The following is an 18,082-nucleotide window of genomic DNA, read 5'->3' on the forward strand; positions in this document are numbered from 1 at the left end:
AGAGGTAAGCTGAGTCCAGGGTCAGAGGAAGAGAGGGAGGGTAGGCTTGAGCCCAGCGTATCAAATCCCCGGAACCAGGGTACTTTCTAATAAGCCACTTTGCCTTCACAGAGCTCAGACCTCAGTGAGAGCCGGCCGGGTCTCGTATTTTCTTTTCCTTTTTTTGTCTTCTGTGGCCGCTCCACGCGGCATGCGGGCTCTTAGTTCCCCAACCAGGGATGGAACCTGTGCCCCCTGCAGTGGAAGCGCGGAGTCCCGACCACTGGACCACCAGGGAAGTCCCTGTTTGTTCTTGAGTCAGCACAGCGGGGGAGACGGAGGACTGAGGGAGGAGGGAAGGGAGGGGTCAGCAGAGGGCCAGATGAGGAGGCTGGAATCCTGGGAAGGGTGGCAGAAAGAAACCGGAGAGGAAAGCCAGACCACTCGGGGGATCGTCCCCCGGGGCCCACTGAAACTCAAGGCTTAGGTGGAAAGGTGTCTTCTACCTGCCCAGGGCCCTGGAGAGAAAGGTACTCTACAGATGCTCTCTAGGAGGCTTGAGAAGAACACCCCCCTCCTTCCCAAGGCAGGCGGGGGTGGTGGGTGGGGGTTGGCGGGGGTGGGTGGCGGGGAGGGGATGCCCAGTTGCCCCGGTAGCGGCCGCATTGTGAGGTGGTTCTGGTCACAGGCCAGGGGGTTGAGGTGGGAGGAGACGGAAGTGGTGGGGGCAGTGGCAGCCTCCTGGGCCCTGCCTGGGGCCTTCTGTCACCGCCACCATCATGGGCAGTGCGTACCACTGGGAGGCCAGTCGCCGGCAGATGGCTTTGGACCGGAGGAGGCGGCTGATGGCCCAGCAGCAGCAGCAGCAGCAAGAGCAGGTGCATGAGAGGGGGCCCCGTTCACCAGGGTCCTTCCGGGGGCACGGAGGGGATGGGGAGGGGAGACGACGGACCCCAAGGAAACTAACTGTCCATCACCTGGGGAATATTGTTTTGCTTGGGCTGGAGGAAAGCAAGGTCCTTGGATGTCTTGGATGGACTGTAGGAAAGCAAGGTCCTTGGATGTCTTGGATGGACCGTGCGTGTGTGTGTGTGTGTGTGTGTGTGTGTGTGTGCGCGCGCGCGCGCGCGCATTGGGGTGACTCAGCTTTGCTGTTGTACTAGGCTGAGGCCTCACGTGGGATTGAAGCGTCAGGCTCCGGAGGTTTTAAAGCTGCGCTGTCCAGTAGGGCGGCCACCAGCCTGTGTGCTATAGCCCTTGAGACGTGGCTAGTGAGACCGAGGAACTGCATTTTAAATGTTACATACATTTAATCTATTTAAATATACTCTTTAAGGCAAATGTTCATTTTACCTACTGGAACATTTTTAAGTATGTTTGGAACAACGTGGATACGTGAATCTGCTTTTTCGACCGTAAATTATCTGAACTCTAAATATAGATCAAATATTTTAAATCAAAATGTAGTGTCTAAATTAAGATGTGCTGCTGAGTATAAAATGCCCTCTGGGTTTTGAAGACTTAATACAAAAACAAAGACTATAAACTACCTCATTAATATTCTCATATTGGTTTTACGTTTTGGCTGTATTGGGTTGAATAAAATTTATCATTATACCCAGTTTCACCTATTTCTTCTTACTCTGTTACGTGGCTAACAGAGCATTTTAAATGATACATGGCCCTCGTTATACTTCCATTGGGCAGTGCTGTTTCAGAGCATGTGCAAGAGATTATTCTTTACCCTCTGGCACTGCAAACGATTTTCAGTGCGCGGAGGTAGGTGGACAGAGGCGGCTGTTTCCTGGGCAGGGGGCTGTGCGGGGGGAGGGGCACTGTTGCTATAGAAACAGTCCTTGGGTGTGGGTGGGTGAGGGGAGAGAGCTCAGGCCCCAGCCTCAGCCTCCAACTCCAGGGAACAGAGACCCTCCAGCCGCCTCCACCTCTGGATTCCCTTGCCTTGCTCCCCTCAGTGTCTCCGGCAGGGGGCGGTGACTGGGTGGGGAGGGAAGAGGATGCCACTTGCGGGGGGGGGGGGGGCTTCTTGACAGGAACTGAAGAAACTCCAAGAAGAGGAACGGCAATCTGAAAAAAGAACCCAGCCATCTCGGGAGTCGCAGCCACCGCCGGCGCCATCACAGTCGCAGCCACCGCCGGCGCCATCACGGTCGCCACACGCGCAGCCGCAGCCGCAGCCTCCGCAGGTGCCCGAGCGGCCGCCGCCGCCGCCGCCGCCGCCGCCTCAGCCAAAGCCACAAAATGCCCAAGACCCTCTTACTGAGCGCACCTCCCGGTACATTCTCCAGGATTCCCAAAGGCCAGGCGCCCACAAGGACAGATTCCAAGGAGGGGTGATGAACCCTCAAGGTGCAGGTGAGTGACATGCCCGGGAGCGGGAGATGGTGAGGAGAGAGCCCCGGGCTATAGTCCAGAAGCCACATCTGTCACCCCACCCTTTGACCCTCCCTGGCACCCTTCACCTTTACTTGGGGGCGGGGGGGGGGCGGTCACACTCTCTGAGTGGATTTGCACCAAGCGAGAGCTGCAGAGAAACCCGCTGACTTCCGCAGAGGGTGGCTCAGAAGTGGTCAGTCCCTTCTCCAGGGTGAGGGTGACAGACGGGGTCGGGGTCGGGGTCGGGTCGGGGCGGCCAGAGGGTGGGGTAGGAGGTGTAGGCTTAGCAACGGGGTATCCTGAGCCCTGGGGGGTCTGGACCGGGGAAGCACCGGTCGGCTTCCTAGTGGAGAATGCTCAGCGGGGGCTGGGACTTAGCCTTGCCCCAGCTAGGGGCCTTGGCCTGCCCCCCAGACACGTGGTAAAGAGTCCGGCCGTGGCATGTGCCATCCTCAGGAACTGCCAGCTGAGTAACGTGTGCTTCGTTTCATCATCAGGTGTCGGGAAATCTAGCCCAGATACACACACCAAGTACCCACGATTCACGGTGAGACGGACTCGGAGTGTGAGAGGCAGCTACAGTTTGGCTGCGTGTGTGCCCGCGCTCGCGTGTTAGTGCGGGTGGAGTCTAGAAAGGCTTCCTCGGCGGGAATCGGGAGAGGGGACTGAAGTTATTCCGTCGCTTCTGGATGGCCCGTTCCTCCATCCACTCCATGCCCCCATAAAAATGTCTCTGTAGGCCCTGTTGCTCAGCGCTCAGTATAAGTGAAGGAGCTGACGCTCTAGTTGGAAAGATAGGACGGGTGCCAGAGAAGCAAAATCAAGGGGGCCGTTTGAAACGCTGATGGGGTAGAGCCAGCTGGAGCGGGAGGACGGTAAGACGTGAAGTCAGGGCTTGTGGTCTCCGTCAGGATCACCACTCTCCGGTAGCACGACTCAGATCTCTGAGCCTCAGCTGCCCCACCCATAAAATGAGACTGATAATACCCCACCTCCTCAACAGAGGTGTCACGAGGACTGAATTAAAAGGGAAAGCATCCAAAGCGCTTAGCTTACAGCCTGGCTCGTTGTAGACCGTCAAACCCAGGAAGACGCTTTTTTGAGAGTCTTGAGAATTACGTGAAACAGGATACGCTTCGGAAAGAAGCTTTTTTTTTTTCTCTGACTCAGGCGCAAAGGATGGGAGAACCTGATCCCGGCCCTTTAAGACGAGGACTGGGCTGCTACATCATCTCACTTTGATTACTCGGGCTTCAGAGGGCTGAAGACAATGTTCTCAAACCAGCAGGCCCAGGAGCTGCTAACTAACCTGTTCTGCCTCCTGTCTCTCCCTCTTCTCAGTCAACGAACTACATCCAGCAGTGGTGATTCAGAGACAGACCCCCGAGACCCCACTGGCCGGCCATCAGCAAACATCAGATGAGCAGCCCCGTCTTCCTACCTCCCAGCAGCATCTCCACTTCAAAAGCCAAGCCCTCCTGATCCACTCTGGCAGGGGAGGCTAGCTGGGAATCACGTGTGATTTCTTCCTGCAAAGAATCGAGAGACTGGCTGGGCTCCGTGAGACAGAGATGAGGGGGAGGGCCCAGGAAGACCCACGAAGAGGATGGAGAGGGTGCGAGAAGACAGTGGAGGGCAATTCCATGCTTCCCCAGGCAAAGCCAACGGGAGAACTTGGCCTTGGGCCCCCCAGGTCTACAGCTCCACTACTGGCCCTTATCTAGCAGTGATATCACGGACTCTCACTGGAGCCACCAGCCCTTCCTCCTGGCCGATGCTTATTGAGATGCACCTGGGGAAGCGTGGGTTGCATCACACCAGAGCAGACCTGGGACCTGGGGCAGCATCAGGAAGAAGTGGCACGCAGGGGCCTCCCCCAAGCGCAGTGTCGTGCCTGGTCCACGGTGGGCACTCCGCTGTTGAACGGAGGGTGGTTGGAAGGGATGGAGAGAAAGAACTCGGAGGAAAGGAGGACTGTAGCCTCAGGCACAGGACGCCTGACCTTGGGAAGAGGGGGACTGGCCCCCCCCCACCCAATCCACAGGCCTCTTCCTCCCTGAGTCTCAGCCTTTCCATGTAGCAGAGACAACCCAGAGGCTCTGGAGGCCCCAGGCATCCGCCTCACCTCTTCCTGAAACTGACACCTGGGGTCCCCCAGCCCTGCTCCCTCTTCCACTCTTGACTGGTGAGGGGGATGCCTGGGTCCTTTCACCGTAGCGTCTCACCTTTGGGTGAGACTGAAGGAGCCTCTCAGTGCAGTGTTTCCTGAGAGGAGCAGTTGGGGGAAGCGAAGGAGCGGGGGCGCACGGAACGGGAGCATTGAAGTTGGGAGGGGCTCAGAGACACACAACGAGGGAAGGGGAGCGAGCGAGCTCCTGGGAGCGGTCTCCCGGAAGGCAGAGAGGCCGGGCGTGTTCCCGAGGGGCTCAGGGACTGGGGAAGAGACCTTGATGCCCACTTGGATATTAAGGAACAGGCTGTGTGAGATGGGGAGCGTCCACCGGCTCCCTTCCCACTCACAGGAGCCTTTTATTTTCCTTCCTTAAACACGGTTAAGCACAGCTGATTGACTCCAACATAAATCCATTACATCTGACGAACTCCACCCAGCGTGAGCTCCAGCCTGGCCCTCGTGGACTTCCGTGCTCTTACCAGCACCACCTCGACGCCAGTTACCCAGGCGTGAAAGCGTGCGGACAGCACGAACTCCTTCCTTCCCCTCATCCCCCCGGCCGGCTCCTCACCAGGTTCTGGCCCCACGTGCCCTTCTCCGCCCTTCCGACTGCAAACTCAGCTTTCCCTGCCGCTCAAGCTCACCTCTCTGCCTGTCTGACTGATGGAAACCCGTGACCGCCTTTCGTGAGCAAACACAATTCCTGCTCGCCTAAAGAACCTGGGGTTTGCCTGGGGCTTCTCGTCACCTGAGTGACAGCAAAGAGGGGACGGCCTGGACCAGTCCCGACTGATAGGCAGCTCCATACTGTCAGCGCCCAAAGGAGAGCAGAGGCCTCTGGGAGCAGAGGGCGCCCTGGGACTAGGCTGGGGGTGCAGCGGGACCCAGCAGTCCGGCCTCACCTCTGCAGGTTTTCAGCGGGAGAGCGGCTGCACCCACCGTTTGACCTGCCTGTGTCCCCTCACGTGCGCTCAGGCTTGTGGCCTCCTTCAATAAAAACCTTTTAAAATGACTCTGGCTTTGTCTCTGTTTTTCCTGTGCAGGCCCAGGGGGTGCCCGGTGCAGGTGCCTCCCTTCCCTTCCCTTCCCTTCCCTAAAACTCTTTTCGGGAGAGGAGAAGCTTTAGCTGCAGAACAGCTCTGAGTTCCTGGGGACCCAGACAGTCTTTAACCAGGAAGGCTGTGGAGCCTAAGGGCCTTGGCCAATCTTGCTGTCAGATGGGTGGGGTGGGGAGACAAGGTACCAGGCGTTCTCGAAGCAGGCCATCACCATCACCCTGTCACACGACCAAAGCAGGGCGGCATAGGAGAGCATCTACGGTTCCCTAAGAGGCCCTGGGGACAACACTGGCTGTCCCCAAGTCACCTTCTCATTACCAGGTGGAGAACTTGGAAAGGATCCATGTATTAAAAGCCAGACAAAATGAAAGCTTTCTCCACATTCAGGCAGGACAAAGGTCTTCCCTGGACGAGCTGGGCAACCAAGGTGCTCAGCACAGACAGTGTGGGTGCCACTCCATGCCTCTGAGGCAGCTCTGAGGAAATGTCAGGTCAGACTTTCCTCAAGACAGACCAAGGGGAATAGCTGGTGCTGGCTTCTAGAAGAACCAAGCTTCCGCTCCTGTGGAAATCAGAGAGGGTGTGAGGGTGTGTGTGTGTGTGTGTGTGCGCGCGCGCGCGCGTGCGTATGAAGTTAACGTCCACAGAAAGCTTCCTCTGCTGGGGGTGAACAGGGGGAGGGTATGAGAAAGCAGGGCTTTTCCTTTGGCAGAGTCACTCTCGTCCTATTGGGTGCCATGGAGTGGTGGGAGGTACAGACCAGGCCGGCAGGTGCCCGGGGCTCGACGACAGCAGACAGGTCACGGCGGGCGAGGGACCAGCAAGTGGGGCTTGGATGCGTTTCCCCGGCAGTCCACATATTCGTAGCTCTGGAAGACCAGCTGCTCTGAATGGCTCAGGTAGGAACAGGTCAGGGTGCCCCTGGAGAGGAAACAGGGCTTTTTTTTTTCCAAAAAAAACCACACCAGTTTTATTTTGAAGACTACAGAACTTGAGCCTTGACCCTACCCAGCTTCCACGTCCACCGATCTAAGGATATGCAGTTGGGGTAGGAGTGAGAGAAGGAAGTAGGGAGGCGAGGGGAGAGACCTGGTGGCGGCAGAGGAAAGGAGTAAGATGGCGGCTGGAGAGCTCCCGCCACCCTAGGTCTGCGCTTCACTGTCTTTACTCCTCCACACCACAGGGGTCTGGGAAGAAGAGGAAAGCCCTGGCCCTGCTCTGCTCTCTGGGGAGGGCTGGCTTCCTCAGACCAGACCCGGCCCCTCCTTCGGCTCCCCACTCTGCCGAAGCACCTGGGACAGCTGCCCACCCCCGACCCTCCCACCATCCCACCCCCACCCCACCCCCGCCCCCCCGGTTCCGGGCAGATCTGTGGCTGTCACGTCAGTGGCTCATAAGGTGGGCCTTAGGGGAGGGGCTGGACCTGCTACTGCCAAGAGCCGACACAGACTCACGGGATTCGCTGTGATGACTGTCCCCCCACGGGGAGCAGAAGTGGGAGAGGGTACCAGGGCTCCAAGCCCTACTTACTGGATGTGCAGAAGCACATGGTGGACTTTGATTTTCAGCCAGGTACAGATCTTGCTGAGAGAGACAGAAAGAGAGAGACAGAGAACCTGGGCCCACGTTTCACACACTGAGCAGCCCGTCAGACAGCTCGGAGGAGACCTGCCGTCCCAGCCCCCCTTGCCTCCTTTCCATCAGGGGCCCCACATGCCACCCCCACCCCTTCCCCCTCCCTCTGCCCAAGGTGAGCATGTCGCCCCTGCTGCAATATCGCTCCTCCAAACCCCACTGGTTTGGCCCAGGCACGGGCTGGCCTCTCCCTTAGTAGAAAACGGTGAGTCAGGCTGAAGAGCCCAAGGTCATATGTCGTTAAGTATGAACCGGATTCTAGGCTGGTTTTCATTCCAGTCCAGGTCCAAACAGGCAGAGGCTGGGGACCCTGAATGCTTGTACACTGCAGTCTTGGCCACAAGAGTGCAGGCCGCATGCTGACTGCAGGGTCTGCTAAGCAATCAGAACATCTGGTGGGAATTCAAATTGGGTTTCCAACCAGCAAAGAGGCTAAGGGAGAAGGGATCGAGCGCTACTCACTATGTGTTTCCATCCCATATCCTGTTGGCTACTGTATACAACACCTGTCAACCAAGTGGGTATAGGGTTAGCCCCAACTCCAGCCACCCGCGTCCACACACCTGGGGGCAGGTCTGGCCAGCAAGAGGGAGTCACCTGCTCACTGGCCAAAGGGCCGATGTGGAGGAGAAGGCTGTCCGAGACCTGCCCCACCACGAGGGACAGGTGCAGAACCTCAATGGTCAGCTGGGTCACAGCGATGGGGTAGTAGTTGTTATTGGAGATGCTCAAGATATTCTGGCGAGGAAGACAGGGAAAGGAAGGGGTTAGGGTAGCACCATCCTTGGCAAGAAGAAGTCAAACAGTTTCAAAACCCCGCAGCCTGATTGAGCCCCACCCCCAACGTGGGCCTCAGCTGCCGAGGCCCCCCCAGTGCCAGGAGCCCCTCGGAGGGGCTCTTAGCGGCGAGGGGTCGCCTTCAGCTAAGACATTAAGCTGGCTCAGAATCCAGTCTCACCCTGCAAGGCTCTCTCTGTTCAGTCCTGCCCACCCAGGGAGTCTCAGGCACACCACCCCGACTGCACCCAGTGATCTACGGCTCTGGCGTCAATTCTAACCCCTCACTGTTCCAACCCTGCACCGTCTGTTAGGGGCTCGTGGTTGCTCCTGCTTCGCCCCAGGCTCCTGACATCCTCTGGCTGCCATAAGATCCCCGGCTACCGATGCCCGGGGTGAGCACACCGGACAAGGGCTACAGAGGAGTGCTGCCAGGAAGGTGGGGCCGGAGCCCAGGGGCACAGGCACCCACCCACCGTTATATTGAGGTGGACGTCGGCCTCGCCAACAGTCACCGTGGAGGAGTTGAGGCCTACAGGCTGCACGGCGATAGTCCGGGGAAACAGGAAAAAGACGATGAGGGAGGAGGTCACCAGGCAGATGAACACTGCCAGGAACACGGAGAGCTTCCTGTGGGAGAACAGGACCCGGGGTAGAGGAGTGGAGAAGTCTGGACACCAGGGCAGCCTGGGCCGGGGGCGTTCAGACACTCTTCTCTCTACGTAAGGCTCTCCTCCGAGCCCCCACCCCAACACACACACACAACCGCGCACTTAGCTCCCCAGATGCGGAGGACCAACCTAGGCTCAGAGGTGGCCCAGAGCGGGTAGGAGCGCCGGACTGAGAGGCTGGCAGCCCGGCTTCCATTCCCAGCTCTGTGTTACCCACTGGCCCAGCAACTCTGAACAACCCGCTTAACCGCCCTAAGCCTCCGTTTCCTTGTCTATAAGATGGGGATAATGGTACCTACCTCATACCATCCGTTATGGGCTAATGCATGAAAAGGCACCAATCCCTGGCCCTGACACACAGCCAAAGGCTCAACCAACGCTAGCTATTCTCACTGGAAGAAGTAAGCCCATGTGAATTTTGACAGCTCTGAATTTTCATATTCATATTCAGAACAAGACGTCATCTGTCCCTCTAATTCAAAATTGAGATGTGCATTAAAGAGAGAGCACCTTGTCAGCGCTCCCTAAGGGGCACTGCCACATTCGGCTTCTGGCGCACTGGCGGGGGCAAGCTGGGTGGTGGGCTCCCCCACGGAAGCTGAGGACCCTGGGAGGAGGTTGCAGGGATCTATGTCAAAGGACCCAGATGACAAATAGGGTCGTGGGCCCCCCCGCGAAACTCAGGGCTGCCTCCGCTGAGGTTCTGAAGTGTCCCAGAACAGAGAGCAGCTGGTTTCCCATCTCTACGGGGAAAAGAACAAGCAGGTCTGAGCTGCCGTAGCAAAGGAAGTTCTTAGGAAAAATCACTTCCCCAAACCAAATGCAACCACAGCCACTCCCTCCCTCCTGGAAGGACTTGCAGAGTCAAGAGGTCCTCTCGGTCTTCAAAAGGGAGCCACGCTTCTTGGAGGCAGTGGTGCTCAGGACACCAAGAGGCCTCAGGTGGCATCTGCTGTGCCCCGAGCTTCTTAAGCTAGGAAAATCCTTGGAAACAGGGAGCTAATACGTCTGAGGCCAGTGAGGCTCAGGCTCTCTGGGGGAGAACCAATGGAGAAAAACTGGGGTGGGGGTGGGAAGGGGGATTGGGGGAGACAAAGAGGAAGAGCCCCCAGGGGCAATGCCTACAGAGCTGGGATGGGAAGAGGGGCTTACGTGTGCCTGGGCTTCAGCCTCTGGTCCCCATAGGGGATGAGGGCCACCAGCTGCTTCTCTAGTTCTGTAGAAAGAGGGTGAGAGGGAGGGCCGAGAAGTGTCCATGACAAATGTTTCCTGTGCCAGCCTGCCGGCAGCACCCCTCCGTCCCACAGAGCAGTGTCAGAAGCACGCCACCTCTGCCTCAGAGCAGGACTGACTGGGGATACCGGGCTGTTGGCAGCTCGGCTTTGCCATCTCTAGAACGGAGGCGAGAGTTTCATTAACAGGTGTGAAGAATTCCTGCACGTCACCACAAATCCGAGAAGCCCAATCTCTTTGGAGACGTCACTGTAACTTCCTGCATCCGAAGGCAGTGCTGCTAAGAGAGCAGAGAGGCTGGGAATCCCCTGGGTTCGGGCGGTACAACCAGGGCAGGAGGGGGTCTCTGCAGCGAGCCCAGGGAGGGTTAGCATCTCCCTGGCTAGCCCTGAAACTCAGGGACTAGGAGCTGGGAGACCCAACCCCATCCAAGGGGACTCAGAGGGGCCTGGCACTGGCCAGCCGGCTGCTAAGAGCTTTTCCTGGATCCCGGGCTACTTCCAGAGCCTGGGGCCACTCACCTCGAGGGATCTCCCCACTGCCCTGGCAGGTGGGACAAGTCACAAAGCTGCCACCAGCAGCCCTTTCACAAGGCGCACAGGAACAAGAAGGCTTGCTGCTGGTGGTGCTGGAGTAGCTGGCAGCCTTGCTGCCAAAGGCTGGGCCGGAGGGCAGCATCGACTTGTTCTCATCCTCCCGAGAGCCCAGCTGGGAGAGTGTCTCACCCATTGTTCAGGGGTATTTTTCACTGATGAGAGAAGAACAAAGTCCAGTCAGCACTGACGCCGGGTGTCCCTCTGGTCTTAGGCTCTTGAGATTGGCGAGGAGACCCACCACACTTTCAGCAAGCTCAAGCCTAAGCAAGTGAGGGTGTGGGAATTCGAGCAGTTACACACGACTCTTGGATCAGGAATCTCAATGCATTGCAACTCTTTGTTTTTGTTTTTATTGTAGGGAGAGCTCAATCGGCCTACAAGAGGGAAAAGCAAAGCAGAAGTTATTTCACTTTAAGGGACTTTCGTTAAGTGAAAGGCAGAGCGCTTAATTTTGTTCTGGAAAAGCTGCTGAGCTGTCATTCACTGCAAGGGAAGGAAGTTAGATAGGTCTTGCGGGCAGCAGCCAGGGGAGCCCCTTCATCCTCTGCGACAAGACGACTCTGAACGTGTCTCTAAGAGCACCCGGGCAGAAATGCCCGAGGTCTCCAGCCTGGGTGTGGAAGGAAAGTTTCCATTCCTGAGCCTGGACAGGTGCTGGCGTAATAGGAAGGCAGGGATTCTTTGGGACAAGAAAAGAAAAAGGCGGCTAGGCTGGCCACAGGTGGGGCTAAGAACCCTAAAATGATTGTGGAAGGGAGCATAAACCTCTTCCGCTTGCTTTCTGAGCTGGGGTGGGAAAGAATGTCTGGGCGAGGGTGGTAGCAATTTCAGGGTCAGTCCTTCACTAGGACGAGGCACAGCTAACTCCAGATCCTTCCCAAAAGACTGGTGGCAAATGAGTGGGCAAGGTGAGCCCAACTCAAGACCTTGTGGGCTTAAAATAAAGGAGGCCTCACCTGGTTTAGGTCTGAGGTTTAAAATAAAGGGAGCCTCACCTGGTTTAGGCCTGAGATTCCCGGGCTCCTCTCAGCTGCAGGAGGGCTAGAGATTTCTGGAGTGCGTCTTTGGGGGGGAGGGCCTGTAAGGCAGGGTGGCTCCAGGGGGCCACCTGTCCCCTTCCCGGAGAGTCCTGGGGACCGACTGCACCGCGTTGCAGGAGGTGGGGAGCGGCGACCCTGGCCTCCCCAGAGCCTTCACGCCCTACTCTGGGGCTCGGCCATGGGCTGCGGGGTCGGAGCGGACTGAGAGGCTAGGAATTCAATGAAGGAGGATTTTCAGTCCCCCCACACACCCCGAGAGGCCGTTAGCAGAGCTTGGAACCTGCGTGTTGGGCTAGGAGGAGGCACAGAAGGGGCCTGGGCCCTTGCATGCCAAAGGGAAAGAAGGCAAGGAGGGTCCCTTCTTTCTAAGGAATCGATTCTAAGGAATCGCCTTACCCCCGGGCGACCGCAGCGACAGAAGCGCCTGCAAAGCAGAATCGAAAGCGCGGGAGCCGGGGTTTTCGCCCCAAGCTTCGGCTCAAAGCCTTGGGAAGCTCCGCCCCGGCTCCTCCGGACCCGCCCCTCCCTCCCAGGGCCAGCCTCTCTCGACACAGCGGCCAGAAAACTTCTCGGTTCTTCAAAGGCCACGCGAGGTTCCCGACGAAAGGACCGCCCAGTCCAAGTAGGAGTTTCAAAGTTTATTTCACCATTCTTGAAGCGGTTAGGTACAAGTACAATGGGACAGACGACTGGACCCCAGGGCCCTCCTGGACCCCTACAATACAACTCACATGGTCAAGACAAGATCCCGTCCCAAATCAACCGAATTAATTACACACACCCTGCCGCTCAGCCTCTACCCAGAAGCCCACCCCCCACCCCCAACCCCCATAAAAACGTTTTAAATAATAAACAGGCTGGTTGGCTTGCAGTCTGAATCCTGGCTTATTTAACAGCATTCAAGAGCTATACTGTAAATAAACATCATTATGGCCAATGATTAATTTAAATCACCATTCATTATAATGCCAAACCAGGTTAAGTAATACTATTTTGCTATCCTTCCCCCTTCAGGCTGGGGGTCAGATTCTTCTTTTTCTGCAAGTAATTTTTATGACTATAATCTGTAGTGTTTTTTGTCACACCTCTTTACCAGCTGTACCCAAGACTCCCTTCTGGTAAAACAGAGCGAGGACCAGGACCCCTGTAAAGCAAGCTCCTTCCCGCTCGCGTACCCTGGGGTTAAACCAAAACTTTTTCAGTGAGTTTGCTCCCATCCAAGTCTTGCAAAACACCAGCCTCTTTCTCTTGTTCTAGGTTCTCCTGAACAGATTGCAAACATTCAGGAGGCCATCAGGATGTCCTAAGCCTCACACCCACTCATTTGCCCACCCCTGAACTTCACTGACATGATTCACACAGGAGCCTGCCTTTCACTTTTCTCATGTTCCTATACACCCCCGCCCACTCTACTGTAAAGAAGACCTGCCCCCCCCCGACATAAAGAAAAAGGGTAACTGTTAAACTTACTTTTCCCTTTAATAGAAGAGTTTCTTTCCTTCTTCGTAGCATTAGCAAAATATTTCACACTACCTACATTTTTTCCCTTAAATAAAATAAAATGTATGCAAAATTGCTACAACAGACACTGCTCAACAGGTGCTGCTGGGTTAATGCGCACACTCCCCGCTCCTTTCTCAGAAGTGCAGAGACCGGAAGGTGGATGTACTCTAAACGCATCACTGGGGGTCTTTTGAAAAACAGCAGTGCCCGTTACTAAGACTTGCAGGGGAACGACTTTCTCCTTGAGAAGGGAAGAGGAACAAAACTCCTATCGTGCGCGCCCTGGGTGTTATTTTAATACCACACAGCTCTGAAGCTTGGGATAGGTTAGAAAAATTATGAGAGTAATTCTTGAAAACAACTTGCGAGGTTAATTTCTTTTATAAGCTGACAATTAACAGATATCCTCATTAAAAACATCCACAATTAAGCAAAGAAAAATACTCAACTTCAGTACAAGCAGGAAGAAAAAGGGTTCTATAGGAAGTTTAAGTTGCACTTGTCAGTGCACTAAAACGGAGAAGAGTTTTACCCAGATCAAGTGAAAAACGCTCTTCCTACAATTCATCTAACGTCTAAAGTGAAGGTTTAAGTTGCGGCCTTTCATTTGCTCCAAAAAATGCCGCAAGGCAGGTATTGTCTTGACAGTTCAGTGATGGGCTCTATGTAGATTCATCAGATTCAAAAATAAGCACGGGCCTCCACCCCACACCCCCAAGACAGAATAAAGATCGTCTCCGAGCAGCAGGCAAAGTTATTGAATACGAGGTCACTCCTCAGTAGCGGCGGCTGTACCAGTCGTCGTTGTTGATCTGAAGGAGCTCTGTCACAACCTGCAGGATGTTGTAATTGTGTTTCTTCAGCAGCCTTAGGTTTAGCTGCCTGTCACAGAATCCCATTTCAAAGAGATGGGACATCAGGGCTGCTGTCTGATCTTCGGAAGCTATTGGCTGTGTAGAGTCAAGAAAAGCGGAACAACGTTTTTTGTATAAGTTGTGTTTATCTTGCTAAGGCATACTCATCTTCCAGATTTATTCAAAATACTAGGTAATCAGGTGCCAGGCTACGGCACTCCTGTCCACCCAATACTAATGGGTCTTCTGAGGGGATAAGGCAGGACTGGGAAGGCCCTGCTTTGGATTAGGTACGTCTGCACCCTGAGCCAGGTGACTAGCGAACTGTCTTTAGAACTAGGTGAAGGAAAAGATGCTAACGAACTCTGGAAACCCTGTGAAGTTAAAGGTAATCATGACGATGGGGCAAGAAGGAGCAAGAGAGGAGATGGTAATTGGGAGAAAGTATGGGAAATTGGAAGAAAGTATGGCCAGCGCAAGTCTTAACCACTGGACCACCAGGGAGGTCCCTCCCACGGGTCTTAAAAATAAAAGGCAAAATCACTTAACACAGCATCCCACCTACATCACTGGTCTTTTCTCTTCTTGGCGCAAATTCACCCTCCAGGTTCACATCTCCAAGTCTCTGTACTGGCTACTCCGTCTACAGTGCCCTCTCTAACCCTCTCTCCTGGCACACACCCATTCTGTCCTTTAGGACTGAGCTCGGGCGTCATCTGCCAGGACGCCTTCCCTGGCCCCGCCGTGGGGCCGACACCAGGCTGAGGTGTTCCACCGGTCTGAGAACACTGGCACAGTATCTTACACTGTGCAATAAACTTTTTGTTTTTTCTTCTTAATTGAATGGGAAGATTCTTTAAATTCTACAGTGCTTTGCAATTTTCAGAAGTTTCACAGGTGAATGTCCGTTTGCTTATTTCCCACTGCCTCTGGGCAGGAACTGGTGTCTGATCCGCCTCGTAGTGCTGGCACCTGGGAGAGTGACCCCCACACAGCAAGTCCGCAACCAACGTTCGGTCTTTCTTCTTTCCTCCCTCGAGTGACTTAGCCATAGTCATACAGCTGGAAAGTGGCAGAGCTGCGTGTTAAAGACTAAACTTAAAGCTCATGCTCGCTACGATGCCATGCTACTCTCTCCAACCCGGGCAGACGCCACTGTTTTCACTGGTGACTTGGATTCGGTTCAGGAAAATAAAACATACACTGACCTGTGCAGTGACTGGTGGTCCAGCAAACAAGGCCTTGTATGCAGAGGCGGCAACAGACAAAGCCCCCTTCACCAGCCCTCCAGCAATGCTGCTCCCGTGGTGGTGCCTGCGGGGAAAGCCAAATTGTCTCCCTAAGGAAACGTGAATCGTTATCTTCCTACGGATAACCTGGGCTCTAATCCTGGGAAGAAAATGAGATTTCCCCGAGAAAAACGTCAGGCGTAAAAGGAGAGTGGGACTCTTTTCCCATCAGTTTTATAGCTACCGATCTGGGCTTGATGTAGGGCCCAGCTCTTACCGCTTGCTGCAAGACATGGGCAGGGCACTGCAGAAAGCACCTCACTCTGGGTAGCGTGCCAGCGTTCAGCCCCGACTGGAAACTAACGTGCTCAGCAGCGCACTGAGGAACTGGCAGTCTGCACGCTCAGTGATCACCCCAGAGGAAACACCTCCCAAAGGAAATGTGATTTTCTGGACGCTCTACGTAGGGAGGAGCCCACCGTGACACTGCTCTGAGACGACTGGGAGCAGAGAGGCAGGTGCGCCTACGAAAAAGTTACAAGGAGGCACCGCGGGCTGGGCCTTCCTGCCTTCTTCTCTGGTACTAAGCAGGAGGTGAATCTGAGGGAACTTCCTCCCGGTCTGGAATGTGAACACGCTTATTAAACATCAACATGAGCCCTCTGCTCAGTGCTGCTCGCACAAGCTTTAGGAGGAAATAAGAACAGGAAGGAATGATGGCTCTCCTCCGCTCTCGGCAGGTGGCACATGCTCTGAGAGGCTTGTTTCAGCGGAGGCACTACTAGCATATCCCTCTGCTTCTGAAGGAGGGGCTGCACAAGGAAGCCCCCGTTACCTTGAGTGGTCAGAGCTCTTCTGTCTGCTGTTTACAAGTCCTGATGAGCCTCTGAGCTCTAAAAGCAAAAGAGCTGTTGGTTAGATGCAGCGTCCGTAAACCCCTGGTGTTTCCTAATCACAGCAAGGCTATTTTCGAGGCAGGTGGCAATCTGATTGCAACGATTAAAGTCTCTTTTTCTTTCTTTTTAAATATCTGAGAAATTTTGCAGGTGGTTTAAGTAAATGTTAAAGAAAACTGTCCAGAATGCAACGCAAGGTGACTGTTTAGTGAATCAGAAAAATTAATTCTATAATCCTATCACAATAGTTTATTAGTTCGGAAGTACTTTCAGGTTTTGTTTCTTGAGGACGAGAGGAAAGCGACTTTGAGGGTCTACTCACAACTCCAAAGCGCTAGTCTCTTTATTTTGTAGATAAGGAAACAGACCTTCAGGTCTTAGAACCCTGCTGAACCATTGCAAGGTCACACGGTGAAGAAAGGTGGAGCTGAGGCTGGAGCCTAGACTAGTCTGGCCCCAAAGCCTGTGTTCTTTCCACTACAGCACAATGCCAACCTCTACGGGATCTCGTTTAATAAATATTAAGCTAGAAGATAGAACAAAAGAGTATGAGGCAGGAGCACAGAAAAAGTCAAAGGGCAAGTTTCTAAAAACTGCCAAGAATCACAAAGATAGAGTGCCTATTTATACCTGGTTCCATTAGAAAGGAGCACAGAAAAAGAGAAAGCTCAGGCTGGTCATTACCTCCTCTGCTCTGATCAGGGACTGAAAAAACTTCTGGTACGGTAACTGGTAAATCCACTCCTGGGGAACCATGATGCTGTGCATACGGAGGACTCCTTTCAGAAAGACACAATATTGAAAGTAAGTTGAAAAGGCGCCTACGGTAACGGTGGAGAAACAGTAAACAGAGCACAGCAGTGCCAAATTCTCTACAGAGGCTTCACATTTCTGATCCAGATCACATGTCTGAATTTAGGGATCAGGTGAGAAGGGCTCATTCTTCTTCTGGTTTTCCTCTTCAGCCACAGTCAAGCTAGAAAGACTGGCTTCAGTCTGGTCACTTCCCCCTGTATCAAGTGGTGCTGATAAAAGAAAATATCTAGCTCCCTGGGAGAATGCTTTAAATTATAGTCAAGGCTCCACCATTTTCCGTACTGTGAGAGAGCAGTGATACAGACAGAACCAGCAGAGAAAAACAGTAACTTCTATCTGGGTTTTGTAGTATGTTTGTTTCCATAACAGATTAAACTTCTTATTCTACTTTGCTTGGATTAGTATGAGAAAGAGTTTTTGCTGCCTTTGCCCACGAGTCAACGGAACAGGGAGGAAGGTCCAGGGATGTTTGTGTTTAAAAACTGGCTCTCAATGATCAAAACGTAAGTAGAGAGATTATACTCAGATAATTAAGGTTAACTGAAACAAGTATTTCTTTAAATCCAGAATACACAAATACTGGGAAGTACAACTTTTATTCATCAGACTTTACTATGGGAAATAGACTCTTCCCTTGCTGACAAAGAGACAGGTTTTGAGATCAGGCTGAGTCCTCTCTCTTTATTCCACCTCTGGAGAACAGCCCAGCAGAGCGGGGTGTGGATGGTACCTGGGCAGCCGTGGCGAAGGCCCTACCACCTCTGGGGTCAGGGGCACTGTGTCCAGAGTCTGTGAGGTCATAAGGATATCATTGATGCTGTGCCCCTGTGGCTGGTTCTCCCCTCCAGGGGGTCTCTCCCCAGCCTCGACAGGTTCCTGCCCAGCCTCAACCCCAGGCTCGCCTTCAGCCCCTCGCTCCAGGCCTGGCTGTGAGAGGGCAGAGCTGTACATGGAGTCCCCCAGGGGGCGGCTGGTGTCAAAGCACTCAGGCAGGATGATGATGTAATCCTCCGAAGAAGCAGAGGACTGACTCTGAACTTCATCTCTGAGCTCCTCCTCCTCCTCCTCCATGACAGCTTCTTCTTCAACAATACGGACAATCTCTTCCCTCTCGTCTCCAAGTGGTCCCTCTTCGGGTGGGGCAAATTTCACTAAAGGATGAAAGTAACCAAGTTTAAGGTATAAGCTAAAAGCAGCCCCTGTGCTACCCTTACCCCACCAAGCCTTG

General features: G+C 54.2%; 3 protein-coding genes across 7 annotated transcripts; 1 reads left to right on the forward strand and 2 right to left on the reverse strand.

The window, feature by feature from the left end:
• Positions 1 to 620: 620 nt before the first annotated feature.
• Positions 621 to 5,048, forward strand: CCDC200 (coiled-coil domain containing 200). Its single transcript, XM_089900040.1, has 4 exons — positions 621 to 857; positions 2,031 to 2,352; positions 2,871 to 2,920; positions 3,715 to 5,048. Exons 1-4 carry the CDS (start codon positions 759 to 761, stop codon positions 3,739 to 3,741), a joined length of 498 nt encoding a protein of 165 aa, XP_089756166.1. The 5' UTR covers positions 621 to 758; the 3' UTR covers positions 3,742 to 5,048.
• On the reverse strand, positions 4,865 to 12,082 carry TMEM106A (transmembrane protein 106A). Of its 5 annotated transcripts, none has more exons than XM_089900027.1 (9): positions 11,512 to 11,945; positions 10,442 to 10,668; positions 9,840 to 9,903; positions 8,493 to 8,646; positions 7,837 to 7,977; positions 7,702 to 7,745; positions 7,135 to 7,188; positions 6,365 to 6,525; positions 4,865 to 6,166 (listed from the first exon to the last, which is right to left on the reverse strand). In XM_089900027.1, exons 2-8 carry the CDS (start codon positions 10,647 to 10,649, stop codon positions 6,405 to 6,407), a joined length of 786 nt encoding a protein of 261 aa, XP_089756153.1. In that variant the 5' UTR covers positions 10,650 to 10,668; positions 11,512 to 11,945; the 3' UTR covers positions 4,865 to 6,166; positions 6,365 to 6,404. The 5 variants fall into 5 exon arrangements, with proteins under 5 accessions (XP_089756153.1, XP_089756150.1, XP_089756151.1 ...); XM_089900024.1 differs by lacking the exon at positions 7,702 to 7,745 and adding an exon at positions 10,755 to 10,890 and having other exon boundaries at positions 7,135 to 7,184; positions 7,803 to 7,977; XM_089900025.1 differs by lacking the exons at positions 7,702 to 7,745; positions 11,512 to 11,945 and adding an exon at positions 11,953 to 12,082 and having other exon boundaries at positions 7,135 to 7,184; positions 7,803 to 7,977.
• A 1,339-nt stretch (positions 12,083 to 13,421) lies between these two features.
• On the reverse strand, positions 13,422 to 18,058 carry LOC149746771 (next to BRCA1 gene 1 protein-like). The gene is made up of 5 exons (XM_089900018.1): positions 17,585 to 18,058; positions 16,723 to 16,817; positions 15,978 to 16,035; positions 15,122 to 15,227; positions 13,422 to 14,009 (listed from the first exon to the last, which is right to left on the reverse strand). The coding sequence occupies exons 1-5, from the start codon at positions 17,923 to 17,925 to the stop codon at positions 13,836 to 13,838; spliced, it is 774 nt and encodes a 257-aa protein (XP_089756144.1). The 5' UTR covers positions 17,926 to 18,058; the 3' UTR covers positions 13,422 to 13,835.
• Positions 18,059 to 18,082: the final 24 nt, after the last annotated feature.

This window comes from Delphinapterus leucas, chromosome 19 (assembly GCF_059928025.1).
Source record: "Delphinapterus leucas isolate spDelLeu-1000000601 "Yukka" chromosome 19, BTC_Dleu_Yukka2, whole genome shotgun sequence".
In the NCBI taxonomy this organism is placed as follows: Eukaryota; Metazoa; Chordata; class Mammalia; order Artiodactyla; family Monodontidae; genus Delphinapterus; species Delphinapterus leucas.